The sequence below is a fragment of the Condylura cristata genome, unplaced genomic scaffold (assembly GCF_000260355.1).
Source record: "Condylura cristata isolate star-nosed mole 26May11 unplaced genomic scaffold, ConCri1.0 scaffold00010, whole genome shotgun sequence".
Lineage (NCBI taxonomy): Eukaryota > Metazoa > Chordata > Mammalia > Eulipotyphla > Talpidae > Condylura > Condylura cristata.
Genome location: NW_004567111.1, coordinates 46,432,737 through 46,456,655, shown reverse-complemented (window position 1 = coordinate 46,456,655; position 23,919 = coordinate 46,432,737). Strand labels below are relative to the sequence as shown.

Sequence of the window (23,919 nt, the reverse complement as noted above, 5' to 3'; positions counted from 1 at the left end):
AATATGTCTGTTTCTTAAAATTGAATCAAAAGCATGTATATAGGTACAAAATACTCATACACTATAATCAATTCAAAATAAATAAAAGAAAAAACAACTCTAAAATGATAAATTGCTATCAAATCTCATGTTAGTATAATGATCTCCACAGATTTTAAATGAGCTTAAGAATTTTTTTCTAATCCAAGAATAAACAGCAGTAATAGTTATTAACTTAAGGACTCATGTCAAAGAAACTTACATGCAGTTCCTATATAAAGCAGATAGTTAATAAACATTTGTTACTTGTATTAATTTTTATGCTAAGATTTATCCGTTATAAACCAAGATGAGCAGATCAAATGCAATTCTAAGATCTTTTCAAAATAAATGTTAAGTTCTTATCTTATTATAGTTGTATACTTTTACTAAATAATATAAGTACAGAAAATACATACATACATATACATATACATATACATATATACACACACACACATATATATATATATATATATATATATAATCTGGGTAATTTTGACACCTGTGTACACTGGTTATCACTGCAATCAATACATCCATCACTGTGAACATCTGTAAGTTTTATAAAACTGTCTGTAGCTTTGTTGTTGTTATCTATTTCTTTGTTTTGAAACTTATTAATAAAGACAGGGATTCAGAAGACTGCTCCAGTTGGAAAAATATTATCTTGATTTCAGCAAGACAGCTCACAAAAGCTTTAGTCAAATATCCATGAAAACACAGAGCAATGTTGTTTTGATGACACTATTGCTGGTGGGCTCATAACTAGTTCAAAGTTCTATACACATAATAAAGAGTTAAATATGAAATACACTATGAAAGGATTTTTTCAGATACAGGGCTCAAATCCTTGACTCTCAAGCAGTATTTTTTATTTCTTAAGCATAGATTAATTTATGGCATTCAAATTTACTGAGGATGTGGATTTATTAATTTTACCAGGTTAATTTCAATGTGATTTTGTTAAGATTTTGAACAAAATAAAATATATTTCATTTAATTATCCTTTTCAAATTATATTAAATTTATAAATTGATTTAGAAATAACTACGTATTATTCAATCTCAAATTCAGAATTTTGACTGATGAAAATATACATTTTCTCACAATCCAGTTAAAATTTACTTCATAAATGTATCTTTACTTTTGTAAGAATGTTATACTTGAAACAAGAAAAGACTGTAGAACACCATAATAACATTCAAACATTGGGAACAAATAAAAATAGGATAGGTATCTTTTCTGTTTTCAAGATTAAAATTTAAGATAGCTGCATCAAAGTATTGAAAAGACAGATAATTTCAATAATCCCTGACAAAGCACAAAAGGAAGAAAGAGGTACTAAGCATAGGATTATTTTATATATATATATATATATATTTTTATAAAACCTTGTAAAAGAAGACTTGTGAGAAGACTCTAATTAGAACAATAAACTAGAAGTAAGATGAAAGGGAATATATATTGAGATGCTTCTCGAAATCTAGATTAAGATAAAAAATTAATGATATTCCACAAACTGAAGAGGAAATAAAAGGATGACATATTTGCTTAGGAAAATAATTAGAATTTTAATTGCGAGCCCACAGGATCTATCATACATCGATATCTATAACTTAAAACAATCATAGCCTTGTATTTTGAGATTATTCAATCTGAAATAACAATTGAAACTCTGAAACTTGAAATAACTTAGGGATAGCAAATAGATAAAATAATAAAACAGTTCTTTACACTGTTAGAGATAGATAAAATAGCATCTAATTTATTTTAAGGCATGTTTGCATAGAGAGATCATATATTTTTGGGAAAGAAAATAACTATGGCATTAATATCAGGAAATAATTAAATCTCAGTATTGGCAATTTTATGACAGAGATAAACAAAGAAAGAACTCTAACAACAAAAAAGCTACGTGATGGATACTAGCCTGGGTTAGCTTTTATTACAGAGTTGAATTATTAAAAGGCACATAAACAGAGATGAAATTTATCATTTAATCTGAAGTTAGCTGATTTGTATATGTGGACCAGATTTTTAGCTTTACCCTAATGTGATATCTCAGTATCTTTATAGTGTGTTTTTTATTGCATCGCATGAAAAACATAAATGTCAAGTTATACTAGTATGTAATAGCATCCTGCTGGCAAAGTAGTTAAGAAAATAAAATTTTTGATTTAGTGTACTACAAGCTACCATATAATAAGATTCTCTCATTGAATATGTATAATTTTTCACTTTCTGTTCAAGTAACTCTCAATGGACAATCAAAAGTTCCGTCTCATTAAATAGACACTTGGAACTCCAATATAATGGTTATCTTTCAATTACCAGGCACAATTTAATGATTATTAAAATTAAATTTTAGAGGCCCTCCCTGGTGGCGCAGCGGGTTAAAGCACAGCACTGAGAATCTAAAGCTGCTTCGGCATGAGTTCGACTCCCGTCTGCCCCGGAGGTGACCACATGGCGTGGCAGACCTCTCCTGACCCGCCCGCTGCTCCCCTCAGCAGTTCGTCGATCTGCCTGTTCTGCTCCCCACTCTGTCTCTGGTGAAGCCTCTCACCGCCCCGAGCCTCTGGCCTGTACCCCAGTTCTGTATGCACGAATAAATAAATCTTTAAAAAAAATTTATAAAAAAAAATTAAATTTTAGAATAGTCTCAATGGCTCTTCAAAGTATTAATGCAATAATAAAAATCTTAAGTTTATCTTTTTAGTTGATATTTATAGATAGGCTTACTAGGAAAAGGAAAAAAGAGACACACACTGTATACTCATAGGTGGAGAAGAGCTGCTTAATTTTACTTTTATAACACTTGATGAAAGAATGATTCCAAAAGAAATCTTTCCATATTATTATGGGAGGTAATTTGGATATTTCAGTAAGAATTGTACTCAAATAAATTACCTTTATGAAGCATACTTTATGATAATGTTACATAGGAGTAAAAGAAAAACACCAGTGGTAATCTTTATAATAGTAAGTACTATTAGAAAAAGACATTAGTCATGAAAAACACCTACACTGATTTTCCATAATGAATTATTTTATAAATATTTTAATATTTGGAAAGTATAAAATTCAGCTTAGATAACGTAAGTTTCCAGAAGGTTTTTTTTTGTAGTACTAAAGTACTTTGAGGATTTAACCCTACGGACTTCAATAGGAAGTTCAGCATGAGCGGAGAGTATAAACTATTGCATCTGTGCAGGTTATAGCACTGACACTAGTCTTGTAACTTTTCAATAGTTCTCATCAGTTCCTGTAGCAACAGGCATGACACAGTACAGAAAAATTTACTTGCCTGAGTGATCTTAAATGTGAGAAACAGGCAGTTGGATGCCAGATGCCTCTTTTTCTCACTGTTTTTCATTGAACCTAAAGGGTTCATCTAATATATTTCAGGATAAATATGGGGGTAAGCTAAACAAATGGCATGATATCCACATACTCACCTCATTTATCATGCTCCTCCCTCAGAAACTCTTATTTTGTAGTGATTTATAAAGTGTTTCAATATGTCTTACTTATTAAATTATCCATATTGACACTTTCCAAACTATCTAAATAAAAAATAGCATGAAAGGAACATACAGCTCCTTGCTAATACAAGACTGAAAACTGTATTAAGTGATTATTTGCTTTTTCAAAGGTAAAGCCCTGTTAGATATAAATTAGTTAAACCATAATTTGTAGATGGTGTGGATATTTAAGAGTTCAGGTTTTGAAATTAGACAGGATTTTCAAGCAAGTCTTTATTCATCATATATTAGCACTGTAATACTGAATGATTCATTTAATTTTTCTCAACCTCACTTTTGGATATATAAAATGGACATAATAATAGTACACACATTAAAGCTATGCACTATAGCTATACATACATGAATAGAGTTAAAGATTATAACTCTGCCCTCTTCAACTTGCAGAACAGTTTATCTCCTATCCTAAACAGCAAACTCTTATTCACACTTTTTCTTACACTTCCAGCACTCAAATTATTTTGTATATTTTCCCATATTTTCTGAATGCAATGTTACAATCATGGTAATTTAATTCAATTTCTTCAACATACCCATTCTGACTCTACAACTTAACTAGTTTCCAATATTATCTTGGATAAATCTTTTCTACTTTGAATTGCATGTTAAAAAAAAAAAGTCTATCTTAAATATTCTGTGAGGATTAACAAACTTGTAAGACTATTACCCATAATGTTCTTGCTGTAAACAATTTTTGCCAACATCTAAAAATTAATGTATCTTAGTATCTTTTTTTTTTAAGACTTATTTATTTATTCATATGGAACTGGAGTACAGGCCAGAGGTTGAAAGGATGTAGAGGTTGAAAGGATTCACCAGAGACAGAGTGGGGAGCAGAACAGGCTGATCGACAAAGTGCACTGCTGAGGGGAGCAGCGGGCGGGTCAGGAGAGGTCTGGCTCACCATGTGGATCTTCTCCGGGGATGGGGATCGAGCTCATGCGGAAGTGGCTTTAAAGTCTCAGTGCTGTGCTTTAACCCACTGCACCACCAGGGAGGGCCCTATCTTAGTATTTTTCAATCCTACTTGTTCACTTTGTTAAATGGCTATTTTACCCTTTTAGTACCTTAGATTACATAGTGAAGTGTTGAATTAGGAAACTATATAGACCTCTTGCCCCATATTCAGTGCATTACCACATCCTAGCAATTGTACCTTTGTCTCCACATATGTTTCTAATCCATTTGCCTCTATAATCTTCACTGTCACTAATATTAGTCCTAAGCAACAGCATTAATCTAGAAAGCAACTGTCTCCAAATGGTGTAGCTAGTTCCTTTCAATGCATCCTCCAATCTGTCCTTTTCTGACAATCTTTTACATGGCAATGGGGACATTAAATGTAAAAGGACATTAAATGTAAAGGAGAGATTATTCTGTAATGTTCATATGGACTCATGAATCCTTAGAAGTAAAATCTTTTTACTAGCAGTGCTCAGATGAAGTGACTACACCAGAATAAACTAAATGCACTGTTTGTTTCTACTTTCAGAGATGCAGAAAAATGACCATAGTCCAAGGAATGTGAGTGGCTTCTAAAAGTTAGAAAAGGCAAAATAAGTTTGCTTTGAGCACATATTGAAAGGAAAGCAGACTTGCTGAGTCTTGATTTTTGCCCAGGGAAAACTAATCTATGGAACTGGAAGATAACAGATTAGTCCTGTTTTAGGCCTGTAAGTCTGTAATGTGTTATAGCAGAAATAAAACACTAATATAATACTCTTTGGTACAGTTTAAAAGCCAGATCCAAACTCACCCCAGTTTCTGGCAGAATTCAGTTCCCTGCTGTTGTGGACTAAAGTCTCCCACCTTCTTTCTAGCTGCAGCCCACATGGAGTTATCATCTATAAGATGGTCTTAGGTCTCTGTCTCAATTCTGAATCAGCAACGAGGAACCTCCTTCATGTCAAATACCTCTTACACACTGGGTTCCTCAAATTTCTGTTTAAACCATTTAGAGAATACCATCTGCCTTCAAAGGGCCCAGGTGATTAGAGCAGGGTTATCTAAATAACCATTTTTTTCTTAATAGCAATTGTAGGTGCAATATAACCTAACACCAGAAGTAAAGTCCATTGTAGTCACTGCCTCAGGAATTATGTGGTATGTGTACACAGGAAAATCAGTGATGGTTGTGAGGGTTGGGGGGAGAAAGAGATGGCAATTAGAGAAATGTGCATGTGATAATACTAGTTATTACATGTTATTTTAGCCAGAGACATGGTTTTAGCTATTTTATTTTTCATCTCTAAAACATCTAATTTTTTTCTTTTAAATTATTCCCTTTTCATCATCGTGTTAATTTTTCCTTTAAATTTAAAACGAACTTGAACATACTTACCATAGCTGTCTTAATGGCCTTGTCTGATAATTCCATCATCTCGGTCCTTTATGATTTTGTTTCTATTGACTTTTTCCCTCTTTACTGCTTTTTACAGCTTCCTACTTCTTTGCATGACTAATAGTTTTATTAATAATTAACCTTACTTAGTCATTTTATTATTTTATAGAGAGTAGGAATTTTGTTCTGACATAAAGCTAAGTAACTTATAGGTAAGGTTGATGTTTTCAAGGATATTTATTAAATCTTTTTTGAGAGTCTGGAGTAGCCTTTATCTCAGGAATAGTTTAGTCCCACTACCAAGTTTTGCCTCTGCTACAATTTCCAGTGAATGTTACCATGTGCATATGTCATTATACATATGCTTAGGGAGCCCTGGTTGCCAGATGATACTTAAAGAAGTGTAATACAAACATAAGGGATATATTTTGTTTTCAACAGCAGGTATATATACAATGTGTATCTCCATGAAACCTGAGGTGTATACTTGTTATAAACAATTATATTATGGATATTGTGGAACAATGGTTGAAATAAAAATACCCAAGCAGGTCAGGAGATAAGGTCAATATTACCTTTGTAAAATGAGTGGGCAAAGCTCTGCTCAGGAATTAACTTGGCAAGGAATCCATGGTTCAAACTTGGATGAGGGATAGATGGTATGACCACAACTGTGGAGAAAATCATGGAATCAGATTTGAGCCAGCATGTAACAATCTGCATGATCCACTGAAGATTCATGACAAATATATATTACTGTAACATGTAAACAGTAAACAATAAAGATTGCATCTCTGAAGAAAGTTAAGACATTATATATTAAGAGAAAGGAAATAATATACTTGGTTAAGGGCAGTAATTTTAACAGTATACACAAAGACATAAAAACACACAAGAAAATCACACTGGAAGGTTTACTATAATACTTCTCATTTTAAACATATGTGACAAACATGAATACATTAAATGAAGAGAACACTGAATATGGTAAATAAAGTCTTAAGAGTTTTATGTGATCAAAAGAAGCTAAAGTAGCAGGAGGAATAAAGTTGAAAGTAAAATCATACAATAATTAAATAACACCATATTTATGTGATAATAGTAAATGAAGCAAGCAACAGTAAAGTACTATAGCATAATCCATAGTTCCATAAGAATAATAAAAAGTAAATGAAATGTGATATGTTTGTGGAAAACTAGATGCAGAGATTTGACCACTAATTTTCATTCACTTTTTTAAATATTAATGTATTTGATAAATCATTTGTTTTTTATTTATAAAAGGTCATTTCAATTACAAATCCTGTGATATATCAAATATCCACAAGGCTACCAAGGGCAAACAACAAATAACCTTGATATCAACACCTGGCAGTAAATACAATAGATAGAAGTCACTCCACTATATCAAAATATTAGTTATCAGGAAACTTGTTTGTTCTTTTTAAGCAGAGCTGACAATGCTTATTAATGCAAGAATCATCTGCAACAAGAGTATCTTCTGCAGATTGGGAAGAATGTGATTTTAAATGATTGTCTATAATACTAACTTTCTACAAGTCTTTGATTTTAAGAAAAATTTGTTATAAAGTCTAGAATGAATGTTTGCTTTCTATAATCTCTGTTGGAGTATTTAAATACTAAAATAACCATTGAGAAAGAAAAAACTAGGAAGGGAGGGAGAAGAGTATGGAGTCAGGTGGGCAGGCAGGAAAGAAGGAGAATAAAATTTTCTTTAACTTTGATTATAAAGATTTATATTTGGGCTTATTCTTGGTCCTCAACTACTCCATAAGGATCTCCTACTTTAACAATTTTAAAAGTTAAAAACAAGTCTCAAAAATTTTTTTTTTTCCAAATGTGACCTAAGCCCCTAAGTCATGTAGCATTGTAAAACCAATGTTATTAAAAAAAAAAATCAAGTGCACTTAAAATGTCAGTTATCTACATACTAAGTAATAATATAAATGATTTGTATTGAGAAATGAATGAATGAAAAATATTATAATAAAAATTGCAGTGATTACATGATAATATAGCAAATATTATGGAACTATCCATATATTTTGTAGAATTAAAGAAAATAAACTGACATTTATCACCAATTTATAAAGATATAAAGTGATTATAAATATGACCTGTTTAAATGTGGGTATAAAAGTGAAATAGAAAGGAAATGAATACTAACATCTTAAATTAAAAATATTAAGTACCTGTACTTGTTGGCGAATTTATTTCTTGTCTGATGTTTCTACCTGGCTGGCTTCCAGTTCTTACAGTTTCTCGTTGGGGTTCTAATATGTCGCGATACTTGGAAACCATCAGAACCGAAATGAAGTAAACAACAGCCAGAGCTAAGAACTGTGCCTGTTTGCTATCATCCTGTGTAAAATGAAAAGAAAATTTGACACTCAAAAATTTTAAAGTGTAAGTTCTAAGAATATAAGAAACTATTCCTACAAAATTCAATTTACTTATGGAGGCAAAATGTGACACTTCATACTTATTAAAACTTGCTAAGTATATATTATTATTTAATAGCTATCATTTTAAATGATACATAATTCCAGAAACATCTAAGTTACAGGTTGAGATGTAACTTCAAGTAACAAGAATATTGAAATTATGTTGAATACCACAAATTTTTATTTGTGTCCTCATGCCCATTATCACTACTTCCACAGTTAGTTCATATATTGATAAAATATAAAGATGGCACAAGATTGAAAGGAATTGTTTAATGTATAATTAGAAAGTCAAGAGTTTCCAATTTTACCAAAAAAAAAAAAAAAGAAAAAGAAAAATGTTATGACTGGAACAAATATGCTATTCTAACTATTCTAATATACTAATACCTGAGCAAAAAGAAACAACCTGAGTTAAAGCACATGGGAGTTTTACAAAACAGAGGAACATCAAGCATGAATTTTATACAAATACAATGCAAGTTGGAAGTAGGATATGGCAGCTTAAATAAAAGCTAATGCAATCTTTAAATGCAAAATAGGCTAAGAGCTAACAGCACCACTATTCTGCTACGGAAAAAAATGACTTCTATACCACTGCCAATATTTGAGGTTCTTAATTTCAAAACCTCGGTGACAAAATGGAATTTCCCCAAAAGACTAGGTTGGTAGATGAGGTAAGTTAAGAAAGATAATAGTTTTAAAAATCAAGAATAGTTTTAGTAGGCAGATTGCAGCCTAATAGGGAAGGAAATCTTCATAATAAATTCATTTCCAAAAATATACAGGGTTTCATGTAACTTTGAAAGTTCCTTACAAAAAACTTAAATAATACAGTCAAATACTATTAAGAAGCAAAAGTATATGGCCACTGAAACCACTTCAAATCAGACTACATCTGAAGAAGCAAATGTAATTCATTTTTAAAAGCTAGATAGAAATGATATTTTGAATCAAAACTGCAAGTAATTACTGTGGTCCATATACAGAAGAGGAAAAACACCATGAAATACATAAGGAAAACAACTATTTATTAATCTCTAGTAAGTTTATTAAAAGGCACTTTATTTTATTATTCATTTCATGTAAACAAGATTTAGGATGTATAAGTATAGCTTATAAAAGCAAGCAAGAGAATACTTAATGATAATTCAATACTATGAAACTGAATTAGTACAGGTAATAGAGAAAATAGCCAAACAATTAAATCTGTTCTGAAATATTAGGTATTTAATATCTCTATTCTGTGGGAAACAGCTTTTCTAGAGATAGTTTCTCATGAAGTATTTGAAATGAATATATTTTGGATAAAATGTTAATAGAATACATTTGTATGTATGAAAAAAATCAAATATTTAAACAGTTAATACAATGGAAAATGAAGTGCAATCAAATTAACAGAAGTTACTGAGCAGGAATAAATTCAAGCACATTTAAAGCTGAGACAGACCATAATATCACACAACACTTAACTTTCACCACTGGAAACTCAGTAAGCCAACAAATATGTGTGGAATGAATGAACATTAACCACAAAGATTCAGAGCTGCACATAATACTGTGAATAGTTGGTCCAGTTATGCTAAATTCTTATATATGCCATAGAAATAGTTGTTTTTTCATATCTAGATCTTTAACTGATTGCTGCTTATTTATATTGTCTTGAAAACAAAGCACAGTATACATAAGGTGCAAAACATCTGGAGAGTGACTAAATTTTTGTACAACTTAATTGACATGCCTAGTATTTTATTATTGTGAAGACATGGGCTCTAATATGTTTCTCCCCTCTGCTTAAGAGATAGGTCTTTCCACAATTCAATTTTGGATTAGTAATATAATTACCTTTGAAATCCATTAACAATTGTAATGCTTTTTTTGTGTGTATGTGCATACAGAACTGGGGTGCAGGCCAGAGGCTCAGGGGCAGTGAGAGGCTTCACCAGAGACAGAGGGGGGAGCAGAACAGGCAGATCCACGAGGTACACTGCTGAGGGGAGCAGCGGGTGGGTCAGGAGAGGTCTGCCGCGCCATGTGGTCACCTCCGGGGCAGGCGGGGATCGAACTCATGCGGAAGTGGCTTTAGCTTCTCAGTGCTGTAAAACCCGCTGAGCCACCAGGGAGGGCCCAACAATTGTAATGCTTTAACCAGGATGTTAGAAAAGTTTCCAATTCAACTTTTAAAGAATAAAATTACTTCTGCTTAAATAATTTTGGATACAGGTGACCTATGATAATTTAGGCTCCAGGGAAACAGAAAAGCATTAACAATTTTCCTTTCAAAACTGGTTTACTTATGAACACTGAAAACAACAACAAAAAAAATTTAATGCTACATTGTTTCCTAACCACATGGAAAGCTCTGTATCATCAAAACAATAATGTAAGTGTGAATCAGCAATTTCATTATAGAAAACAAATGAGAACAATAATTTTGTCTCTAACGCTGTATCCTATTTTCTCTCTGCCAACACAACTAGTATGTACGTTCAGTGCCAACAAAACTTAAAAGTTCTTGAAAACAATGAAATTGATTAATATCTAAGTTTAAAAGTGTACGTGTCTGTGGTCTTACTAAGAAAATGATGGGGCTGAAGAGTTAAAAAAAAAAAGTTAGGAAACCTGTGGAGGGATAAAGGAAAATAACAGTTTTAGATGTCAAAACCTTTGATGCCAAGTTTTCAATATGACATTCTATCACTTAGTGATCTGGATTGTAGATAAACATATAAATGCCTATGTATATGCGTATCTGTTTGTATATGTATGTGTGAACACATATAGTCCATATTATATATATGTGTGTGTGTATGAATGTACATATACTTTTCCTAAAAATCTATTTTTAGCTTAAGAATCAATCTCATTTAGAAATTAAAGAAACTACAAATGACTACTAGGTCATAACAATTTAAATCAAGAATAATTCTTACTATAAATTCTATAATGGACACTAAAACACTAACAACTGTAAACCTCTTATAGAGGTTTATGTCAGCTATTTAAAAGTGGGGGAAGTGGCTCTCAGAATTTTTGAAATAAATAAAAACGGGCACAAGTGGTTTGTAGAGGCTAAAACTTCTACATAACATGGTAATAATAAAAGAAGGTTTAGAAAAAATCAAATTTATGATTTTGACTTTAGGTCATTCTACTTATTTGATCTTAATATTTCTGAGCCATAACTTGTCTTAACCTCTAATCAGAAGTTTAGGATGATACATATTAGGTGCCTAATAGCATAGTATAAAAGTCAATGAACACAAATTATAGTACAGTGATCATGTATGAAAGGTAAACCTGGGAATAACTTACTCCTTCACTTCAGGAAAAAAAGCTAAGCACAAACATTAAGCTAACCAACTATTATAAAGAAATAAGAAAACAAAATCGTAATATACTATAATAGCCTGTTTTAGAATTTACAAACAATTTATACACAATTTCCCCTTCAACTCAGAACCCTTCTATATTTGAAGTTAGGTCTGAATGTTCCTTTTGGTGATAAAGATAGACTCCATGTTTGCATAATTCATTCATTCCAAAAAACATTCTCTACACAACACAATTTTGTAACATAAATAATTTTCACTTCTAAACAAATATGAGAGTACAGATTATGGTAGTATTCATAGATCATGCTTTCTTAATACTATCATGCATTTATATTCTTTTAAAAATCCCTTTATTTAAAAAAAAAAAGCAATACTGGTTATTAAGAAAACTGAAAGCATAGAAGGACAAAAGACAAAATAAAAACTGTTAACTTAGAGGTAATCAAAGGTAGCAATGTGTTATAAACTTTGTTTTGTCAAAATTTATCAATTGTTTTAATTGTTTTTGCTTGACAGTTATGCAATATTTTATTTTATATTTTATGTCATTGTTTACTTTTTTGTTAGTGTGTTTGCCGTTTACCAAGTTATATATGATAACTGATATGTATCAAGAAAAATTATTATTTTTCTATCAGATATTCCTACCATGCAATGTTATGCTGTATGACTTAAATATGTTTAGTATAAAATACTCATCCATTTATTGTTAAATACAAATTTAAAACATATTTTTTTATGCTTAAGTCATTAATTAAAATAATGACTGGATCTAAAATATCTGAATATTTAATATCTAAATATTAACTATATTAAGATACAAAGTACTGTAAATATTGAATCTGTTGTGAATCAATATGTATATTTCTATATAATTTATTGAAAACTCAATCTTAATTTTACATATCTTAAGTGATCATGTAATTGGAGGGTTCCATGAGAGTCCTCAAAATTTATAAAATTTCCTATCTAACTTAAATTCCTTTCTAACTTAAATATATACTCTTACTTTAAAAATTCATTCCTCGAACGTAAATAACTGCCAGCAGCACTTTAATGAATGAACTCCTTTTTATCAATACAGGAACATTTATAATAACAAAATAGTTCCCTAGAGGTAGAGCTAATATAACAAGAATAGGTGATACAACATTAAGTGCATTATAATTTCTCAAAGCTATTTCTTTCCTTAGTACACATAAAATATCAAAATTTCACATTGTTTTAAAAGATAAACAAGAAGGACTACAATAAACTGGAAGGTTTTTGCACAGATTATTTTCCAGGAAGTCAAACAAGCATAACTTACCACATCCCGAAAAACAACAGCACGAAGGCGATTAATATCAACATCCTGAAGAAGTCTATCAGGATCCTTAATAGGAGATAGGTTACCTGGAACACTTTCTAAAGGAGTCTTAAAAATATAAAGAATTATGAAAAATAATTGTATAATGCAAAAACATACAACATTATAATTCATTCATATTACTGCAGACATTAAACTGACCACATTTTTTACCTCCTCTGAATAACATTTACTGACAATATTCTGTTTTCAGGTACTTTTTCTGTTCTCTACTTTTGTCAGTTTTATTTACTAGTATTCTTTATCAGCACAGCTACCACTGTAGACACAAACGGCCAAGATGATGGCAGAAAAAAGATTGATTTTAGACTTTAGAAGATTTGGGTTCAAGTATCTTTTAAACTTAAAATTTTCTGAGTCTCACTATCTCTACTGGTAGTGAATAAGTCTGTGTGCCACTACATTAATCAACTATCAAATGTTTTAATATGTCATAATATCACACGTTATATGTAAGTGCATTATAACCTGCAAAAAGTTTAAAAAAACAAAAAATTCAGTCATGGCCTCAACACTAAACCTGAAAAACACTAATGGTTATTATCACCAAAATATTTTTTGTAGTTGAAAAACAAAATTCACAAATTTTAAATAACATGTCACATAACAAACAAGTGAGAGCCAATTTCCTTAAAATTTAATCCAGTCTTTTACTTATAAAATGTTTTAAAAAATTGAATGAACATAATATGTTGGAATTGTGTGGATTAAATTAGATAATGCATATAAAGTATCAAATATAATTCCTGCATATAAACCTGCTGTTACTGTAATTACAAATAAATGACCCTACTTTTATATCTCTAGAAACATCACTCGTTATATTACATTCCTAAATTTACACACTTGATACCTTTGCAGTACAGTGTAGTAAAAATTGCTATAATTCGTAAATTTACCAGTTTCATGCCCTTCTCTATGAAACTCAACTAAATCATCTAAATAAAAGGCTAATAATATTTATCACATAGCAATTAAAATATATCACATTATTTGTAGCACAGATTAGAAGCACATACCTTATAGCAGATGAAAACATTTTAACAGTATTTTGATTTATATACCATTTTACAAAGTGTTGTTATATCCATAATCTAATTTTATCTTTAAATAAGAAAACATGTATTGTGTACCTGTTTACAAACAGTAAAACTGAGACCCAAAGAAGATGCATACCTTATGTATATCACACAAGTACTGACACACCAAAATTCACTCACCAAAGTATAACATAAAAATGCAAAAACACATCATAAAACCACCAATATGGTTCACTTATTTCTGTCCAAATCTGTTTTGTTACCAACTGAATGTTTCTCCAAATATCTTTATATGCATCACTTATATACTTCTCATGGTCATAGTTACATAGTTCTGGTACTATTAGTCAATTAATTTATTACAAATATCCTTTTTATTGGGCTTGACCACCCATAATCTACAGTTATACTTGGTTTGACAGTACTGAAAAAATCTGTACTATTTACTGATTAAAATGCAGACATCTTTAGGTTCAAAGTTTACAAAATACAAATTTATTCACTCGTTATGTATATATATTGAACAGCAAATATTAAGCTATTTAAAAATCAAAGGCACATTGTTAATAATTATTGTTGAGTTTGATTTATAAAAAGAGCACTATCTTCTTTTATTCTTTCTCCTTCCTCCATTTCATGGACATAATTAGCATTAACTGAATATTCCTATGTGCAGGAATTTATGAATACTTTAATATATTACTCCTTTTTTAAACTGATACAAATAACTTGAAAATTAAGATCTGTATATATTTTAAGGAATGGAAAACCGAGTCACAGAAGACTAGGAATTTTTCTCAGGTCCAAAATGTTTTTATGACACCTTCACTACTACCCCAATCTAGAGTAGGTTCTTCTCTTGATATTTTCATGAAACCCTGTATGTCTCCACTATTCACTATACTGGTCAATTGATGTTTGATATCATCATGGTAAGTTTTTGCTCAGTTAATGAAGAAGTAATTTAATTTGTTTAAGTTGTAAACCAGTTTACAAAGTCAGGATTTCCTAATCTTCGAGTTTATGCTCTTTGGATAAAGTACTCACAGTACTACGCATGCTCTGATATGTGTTAATAGAAGCATGCCCCAGCAACATTTTTGCAAACAATATGGCAGATGTGCTTATTTTCTAAGCAATGGAGAGTCCTATGGGACACTTATGAACAGTAAAGTAGTATATGATCATATACGTTTAGGAAGTTTTCTCTGAGACTAAAAAAAGAAGAGGACACAGACTGCAAATAACAGCATATACACTAAATGCACTAATTTATAAATTAAGAACTATAGAATCTGTAAAAAAATTAACTTACTTCTTCACTTACTGAGCAAAAATCTACCATGATGATATCAAACATAAATGACCAGTATAGTGAATGGTAGAGGCATACAATGTTTTATGAAAAATATCTAAAAGAGGAACCTTCACTAAACTGGGGTGGTAATGAAGGTGTCATAAAAACATTTTCCTCAGAGAACAGCATGCAGGATACAGTTTAGAGAGGAATAAATTTTAACTATGTGAAAAATATGGAGGGATACTGCATGTAAGGAGAACCTATATAAAAGCATAAAGGTAAAAAATAAAAAAGAACTGAATGAAGACTAAAGTACGACCACAATGATAAAAGCAAAGATAAGAAGATATGAGCTACACCTTGACTAGAAAGCAATGGTCATGGAGAATCCTAAAAATGCTATTAATGAAACTTTGAATGTGAAAAAGGGGTCAGTTAGACATACAATAAATATAGCTCATTTAGAATGAGAATGGCTTGTACAATTAAAATATACTTTTTATTCATTATATGGGCATTAAATATATTTTTGTTGAATGTGATGGGAAAGTCTACCACCAAAAGCATATTCATTTAATAAGAACATTATTTACATACTGAACTCTGAAAATCTGTGTAACAATTAAAAACAGTAATAACTGACAGTTATTTACATAATCCTTACATGAACCTAGTAAAGCAAAACTAATTAACACGTTTAGATAATAACTAATAAGTACAAGTCTGGAAAAGACAACAATCTGTTACAAAGAGGAGGAGTTAGAACCAGGCCACAGATCCGTCTGTGGCTCTTGCTCTTTCAGTAAGCAATACCATGTTACTTTGATTTAGTAAATAAATAAAAAAAAGGTACATTATATTTAAGATAGGGAATGTTTAAATACCTTTGAGGCTGCAGTGGCAGTTACACTTTGGGGCGCTTCCTGAGGTTTGCTGCTACCATGGGAAGATTTGCTCCCCCTGTCTCTCTGTCTCTGCCGGCATTCTAAACAGTTTCTTACAGCAACACAACAAACTAGTAAAAAATTAAAATGCATATTGTTTATAAAACTGTTGAATTTGATTTATTAAAAATAATTACTAGCTTCTTGTATTCCCTCCCTTTCCTACATTTCCTTTTTTTAAAAAATCAACTAAATAAAAATTTTGAAATGATAATACAGTAATGAAGATATTTATAGGACAAGTAAAATTAAAAAACAAAACATCTAGGTGCTACCTATCAATTGAAGAAACAATATCACTAGTATTATATTACCACTACTATAGTATACATACAGTACTAATACTATACTACTATTGAAGTCTCCATATCAATCCCTTACTCTCTTGACCCCTTCAAAATTCTGAATTTACAAGTCAATAAATTGATTTCATCTTCTTAAATTATTTCAAAATTCTGAATTTACAAGTCAATAAATACATTATTTGATTTCATCTTCTTAAATTATAAGTCTTCTACACTTGACTGTCTTGTTACCTACACAGAATATAACTTCATTTCAGGTAACAAAATTTATCCCCAGTATGTGACATTCTCATAAGTCCCAATGTCTACCTTTTTTCATGATGAAGCAATGTAAATGTGTCAATAAGCATTCAGTAAGTACAAGTTTTCTTTTATCCATCCATCCATTCATCCAGCTACCTACCCATCCATTTATTTTAACAAGCAATAACTATAGGTTTAAAAAATACAGATGTTAGAATCAGGCCACCTGAATTTGAATCCCGTTCTATTCTTAGACCTGTATGATCTGGGGTCAACTATTTACACTGTGTCTTAGTTTTATTATATGTGATATAAGTATAAACATAGTACTTCCCTTAGAGGACTGGTTGTGAGGATTAAGTGAATTTATACCTACACACATATACATATAATTGTTAGAACTGAAAAAGCACATAGCAGTACATAGTTGTTTTGCTTCATTATTATTCATTTATAAAAAAATTCTGTAAGCTGGCCCTCCCTGGTGGTGCAGCGGGTTAAAGCACAGCACTGAGAAGCTAAAGCCACTTCTACATGAGTTCGATTCCTGCCTGCCCCGGAGGTGACCACATGGCATGGCAGACCTCTCCTGACCCGCTGCTCCCCTCAGCAGTGTATGTGGTCGATCTGCCTGTTCTGCCTGTTCTGCTCCCCACTCTGTCTCTGTGAAGCCTCTCGCCGCCCCTGAGCCTCTGGCCTGTACCCCAGTTCTGTATGCACAAATAAATAAATCTTTAAAAAAAAATTCTGTAAGCAATAAAATGAATAAATTAACTAGGAATTGTTGGAATAGAAATGAAGTTAGTAGTAAAGTCTTAGAATACATTCTGAAATAAAAGCTCACAATAAAAAATATCAGTTTTAAGATACTGAGACATGAAAAAAAAACCTTTATCACAAAGTTCAATCTCTCTTATTGTTAAATATCAGTGGGAGTGTGTGAGGGCCCACAATAAATTATCACATATCTCTTGTCTGTGGGCAGAACTCTTTGGCTGATCTCTCCCTTAGGAAGGATATGCAAGGACTGCTCTCAGCCTGCCTGTCTTTAAAAATGGAAACACCAGGTACCACACCCTTAAATAAGCTCCTATTCTTATCTCATGTAATAATAACTTCTCCCTTGAAAATATACATGTATTGACTTTTATATAGTATTTTAATTAATGGGTGCAAAAATAATAAACATTTCCTCCCTTTCTTATAGATCTCATTTCTTGTGCCCTGCTCTGTTCTGTTCTAAGGCAAGGCTAAAAACTGTAACTTCTGACCTTGGCAAAGTCAAAATTTCATAAATAGAGGTTAAGAAAAGGTTCTGTTTTAAAAGCAGACAAAAAGTACTTAGTTTTCAGTGCTAAATTTTCTTCGCAGCACAAGGTAGTAGGCAAACTTGCACAGGCATGGTAATGTTTATTAGTACTAACTGTAAGTCACCCTTATCAGTTCTATCCTGTAGCATTGTGTATATAAAACAATGTCATTAGTTTTCTATCATGACTGGGTGCCCAAGACAATTATTCTCCATATTACTTACCAAAACAGGATTTATAAATGCATTAAGATTAAAATCACATCAGTGGAAAGTGTTATAATCCTACCAATTTTGAAACAGTTCAAACTAAATTAATTAAAGATCATTAATTCCATGCAATATCTAACGTGCAGATACTATATATTTTTTAAATTTAATACTTGTGAAAAATTGTTTAAAAAATTTGTTACATAATTTTCACATTGTATCATCAATAATTAATATAACATAAAAATAAAACACCATAAAACTAATCTGTAAGTAATCATTTACCACAATTAACAGACTTACCTAGTCTTAGGCACTGTCGCATTAAACCTCCAGAAGACATGTTTTTTTCAGCTTCAATCTCACTAAAATTTAGAGAGCTGGCAAATACAAGCACATCAACCATAGCCATCAATCGACTGAGAAAAGTGACTGCTGTCTCAGCTGACATGCCTTGTGTAACTTCAATATTTTCCAATTCCGTCTTGAAAAAAGTAGGAAATTAAAGTATAATTTAAAATTCAGAAATAAAATACATACACACACACACACACACTAGGGTTGAACAGTGGTTCCACACATTTACTATATTTTATAAACAAATAAATTACAACTTAGCTCCATGTGTCATAAAAACTGGTTACAAATTTAATTAGTTTACCTTAACAGCCTTCATTAATGGAAAGGTCTATTTTATAAAATAACTGTTAGAGTAAAATGCCATGATTTGCAAAATCTACATTCTAAATGCAAGATGATTTCACAAAGATTTCTGCACATATGTATTTATTCTAGGCTTATGAGATTCATTAACAAAGATATAAAATTGATATATCTTCCCTAAATTCCTCACTCTCATCTCTAAAGAGATAAATGATGAAAATGAAAAAGATAGTTGGCATTAGAATGAGATGACTGTCAAATTAGAATGTGTGATAATTTCTCATCAATTTCAGAATAAGCTAAAATCACTAGGTTTTCATATGTACAATAAAATTCTAGGGTAGAAATAATAGAAGTTTGTAACTCCTCCATAAATATTAATTATGACCTATGAGACACAAGCAACAAGAAAAATGAGACAAACTGTGGACAGGTAAATCTGCATTTTCCCTGAAATACTATCTTTGATAAAATAAAATTTTATCAGGGGTGCTACAAAGTTCTGAGTCTTTTTTTTTTATTTTGTATTTTATAGGAGACAACAAATTTCTTACTTTTTACTGTGTATTATAGGTTACTTCAATTATTTTACTTTACTGTAACAGAGTTCATTTTTTTAGGAGTCTCAAGGAGCAAAGTAATAAATTTACACTTTTTAAATTTTCAAAAATGGATTAAAAAAAAAGTAGTCATATATAATAGCCATCTGTTTGTAGTTAATGCTCCATTTTGGCATTATCTGGATCCACCATACTACTAAAGCATCGTCTAACAAACATTATATTGGATACTTAAGTGGAAAATAATGCTTGAAGGGGTAAAAAAAAAAACTTCAAATACTTCTTGCAAGTACAAAATGGGTAATAAAAATCATGAATCATGAATGACTAGGCTATCTCAATCAATCATTATATAACTGAACTTGATTCCAAAAGAAGTATAGTACCTACCAATCACTTTTCCTTTCACTAACATTAAAATAATGTCTACAGCATATCTCAAAGAGTTTGAAATAAGACAAAAATTTGTTTTCCTTTGATGATTTACAACAGTATGTCCGTTGAATATCCATAGCCTAAAGAAATAATTCATCCATTTTGAGGATTTTTAAATGCAGATTCTTTATCTTACAACACATCTCTGATAAACAGTATCACTTCATGGCATGAATTTAAAATCTGTGACCATAACACAATAGTTTACAATAAAAAGCTAAGAATTTACTTTATATTTGAATCTTTTTAAAAATCCCAGTTTCAATGCATGTGTTTTATAATATAATGGAGGACAGTCATTATTTAAATTGATCAAATAGTCCAAATTAACTGTTTAACTATTAGAACTTAAGATATCTAAGGATATATTTACAAAGAAAAGTTTCATCATTTTGAATTACTGAAGTTATAAAAAACCCAAACTAAATTATGAATTAATGGCCTTTTTTTTTCAGTTTTCACAAGTCTTAGACTTCATGTATGCTTATTTTTAAATGAATAAATAATTAAAAGCAATTGCTCAATCTTGCAAGAAAGCTGCCAAACTACAATTTTTTAGTGAACAAAATTTTAAAATATGAAGTATTTGTAACATTAGTAAAAGGGAGTTCTTAATATTCTATAAAAAATACCTTATAAATATAATGAAGCATCATATAAACATCATAATATGTGTGCAAAAATAAAATTCACTAATGCATGATTATTGAAAATCTTAAAATAACATTTCATCTAATCTTCTTTCATTGGAATTAATTAATTACATGATTGTACATATGACTGAAATATGTACCACATATTTAGACTAAATACCACAGTTCAGACTAAAGATTTTAGATAATTAAACAGAAATCATCAACTGGGTATCAATGAAATTAAAAGAAATGAGAACATATTCCGTTCATAGAGTCACTTAAGTATACTAAAGGTAAGCCTGATGCTACAGATGGTATGGAAACTCAAAATATAACCAAGTCAAAAATTTCATAAATAAGCAAAAATAAAGTTTAAACTGAAAACCTGAAAATTACTAAAGTAATACTAACCTTAGAACCCTGGACATGCATTAGACAAAACAGACAACAGACCAAAAAAAGTACAAGAAAAGGAAATCATTAAAATTAAATGAAAATACAATGTAAATTGAAACACAAAATAATATATTAAAATTATATTATTTTATCAAAAGCAAAAATTATCTGGAGACATTCATTTTATAAATTACATGTGATTAAAATCAAACATTTAGATATCTATCATTAGACATCTATATATCATTTTTATTAGAGTAACTCTGTCCAAATAATATATATGTGTAAATATAGTTTGTATATTAAAAATTATGCTATTCTATTGATATACTACAAGAAAATTATCTTTCTCTAGGAGATGACTATGAAACAATTTTAATATATATGTATATGTACTTATAAAATGTCTCTGAGAAAGCCTTAAGTCTACATTGTTTTAGCAGAAATGACTCAGGGAAATAAACTACTTAAAACAATCTTCCAAAATTTTCATCAAGGTCTCATGTTACAATTTCTTTACTCAAATATTTGGAGCTCTTCCTGTAGATCAAACTCCCCAGGAATTAATAAAAGAATAAAGTAATTGAGTGATTATATCTTAAAACCATTTTCCCTTGTTAGAAAAGAACTTATTGATATGATGAATGAGATCTCCATGTGAACTAAGATAATTACACAGGCACTGTAATAAGTTTCAAAGATTTAGTGAGAATTATGTTTGGTATATTAAAAAATTTGAATAGGATTAAGTTTTACAATGAAGTCATTAACAGTGCCTAATTTCCACTTTTTGTAATAAATATGAATATAAATTTTAAAATATACTATTTTCATGATATATTATAGAAAAAAGATAATATGGCATCTTGAGAATACTAAAATCACTATTATGACACAAACAAAAAAATATAGTAATTTTCCCAAAGATATTACAGATATATGTATTCTGGTAAGAAAATGCAAATTAAAATTAATGCTTGGTCATCATTCTGGACAGTAAAAATGACTTCTTATGATTATGAAATGACTAGGAAAACCAGAAATATCAATCTCTATTATTTTACATAATAGAGACAATAAAAATATATGACATTAAAATTATAGACAGGTCATTGTTCTAGAAGGTTGAGCAAGATGGTCAACTGAAAAATCACAAAGCAATCTGTAGATCATTTATGTCCTTTACTTCTCTTTATTTTCTTCTCCAATATTTTGCTTTTATTCATAACCAACTTGAACAATGAAAAGAGATCAAATGAAATAATTTATGGAAACATCAACTTCCAAAATTCAACAAAAATAACTCATTTCCCAAACCAAAGATTTGTCTAACTATATAATAAGGCGTCTAAAACTTTTCCAGTGAACATCAATATTAAATTTATGTTTCAATTTAGAGACTTGAAACTATGAAAATAGTTGATGTGAAACTGAAACTCTAATAAGATACTCCGTATTTATATAAATAAATGTTTCAAGGTGTTTACTATAATGTAAATATCATACAAATACATTCCGTAAGTTTCCATTAAAATACTTCCTTATAAGATTAATTTAGACAATGCAAATTTCCTTATACAGTGATACTGCAACACTAATAAACAAGTGTTACCCTTAATATAGATTATTGCATTCACACAAGGTCCCAGGGCAGGAAATAAACCATCACTATGCCAATCCTATTAAGAAAGCTAACAGAAAGATTATAAGACTTGTTTTTTGCTATTAAAATAGGTCACCCAAAATAGCTAAGTTTGTCTCTAATCTTGTATTTTAAACCTCAGAATTATGAATATGACATTTTATAAATGGGAAGGTAAAATTACAATAACAATTGTGAAATTTCCAAAAATTAAAATGTTCTAAATCAGCAGTTAGCAAAGAATGACCCACAAATCAAATCTGCTGTACAGAGTTTTTAGAGTTAGTTTTATTGAAACATAACTAAATTTTTTCCTTTATGTAGAAGTCTAAAGCTGTTTTTGCACAATAATAGGTTGAGTAGCTAGGAAATATTTCATACTGTACACTAAACCTAAACTTTTATTTTCTAACACATGAAGTAAATGTTTCCCAAACGCTGCCATACCATCATTACTTTATTCATAATATAGCTATGTACATATAATGCATGAATATTTTTAAAAACTGCAAAAATATAAATAAAACTCCTAGATGACACAAATGATAGTGTTCAAATGTTTCTATCTCCCTATAGATAGGGTTGAAATTCTAAAGGCCTCTGCATGACATTTCCTCATAGTAATATGATATAGCCCCCTTTCACTTATCACTTCTAAAAAATTATCTTTTGGAATTTACATTTTAAATCTAAGTAAAAATATGTCCATATATTTAGTACTAATTTCCTTATTAATTACCTCCTACTTCCTAATTGTTTTTTCTGCATTACAATTTACAGCAAGAATATTAGACAACCCAATAATAGATGACAATTCTCAGCAATTAGTACCAATAATGGTTACACCAGTATGAAGTGAGTGCAAAGCTTCTGAGTGTTTCTGTTAAGGAAGGAGTTAATTCAAAGAAAATGAAATCAACTATATTGCATAATCAGACATAGGTACAACCAAACAGTTAATGGACTTTTAAAATAACAGAAATAGACAGTGGCAATGAGGAAAAGTTACTACAGTTAAATTAACTTCCAAGTCTAATAAGAATAGTCTAAATAAGAATAGCCTAGGCAGTAAGTAGCTTCAAATCTCAAGCGACAGTTGTCAAAACAGCACAGATAATTACAGGAGTCTAATCTTAAAAGTTATTCTAAAATAAGAAATAT

At 30.3% G+C, this 23,919-nt stretch overlaps 1 protein-coding gene across 1 annotated transcript in view; it reads right to left on the bottom strand.

The window, feature by feature from the left end:
* Nucleotides 1–23,919, bottom strand: part of NBEA (neurobeachin) — a 512,054-nt gene that overhangs the window by 357,297 nt on the left and 130,838 nt on the right. Inside the window, exons 26-31 of the mRNA XM_012723168.1 lie at nucleotides 21,132–21,140; nucleotides 18,731–18,911; nucleotides 16,301–16,431; nucleotides 13,017–13,124; nucleotides 8,121–8,289; nucleotides 6,483–6,578 (exon numbers count right to left, since the gene is read on the bottom strand). Coding sequence (XP_012578622.1) covers nucleotides 6,483–6,578; nucleotides 8,121–8,289; nucleotides 13,017–13,124; nucleotides 16,301–16,431; nucleotides 18,731–18,911; nucleotides 21,132–21,140 — 694 coding nt within the window. The remainder of the gene's footprint in view (nucleotides 1–6,482; nucleotides 6,579–8,120; nucleotides 8,290–13,016; nucleotides 13,125–16,300; nucleotides 16,432–18,730; nucleotides 18,912–21,131; nucleotides 21,141–23,919) is intronic.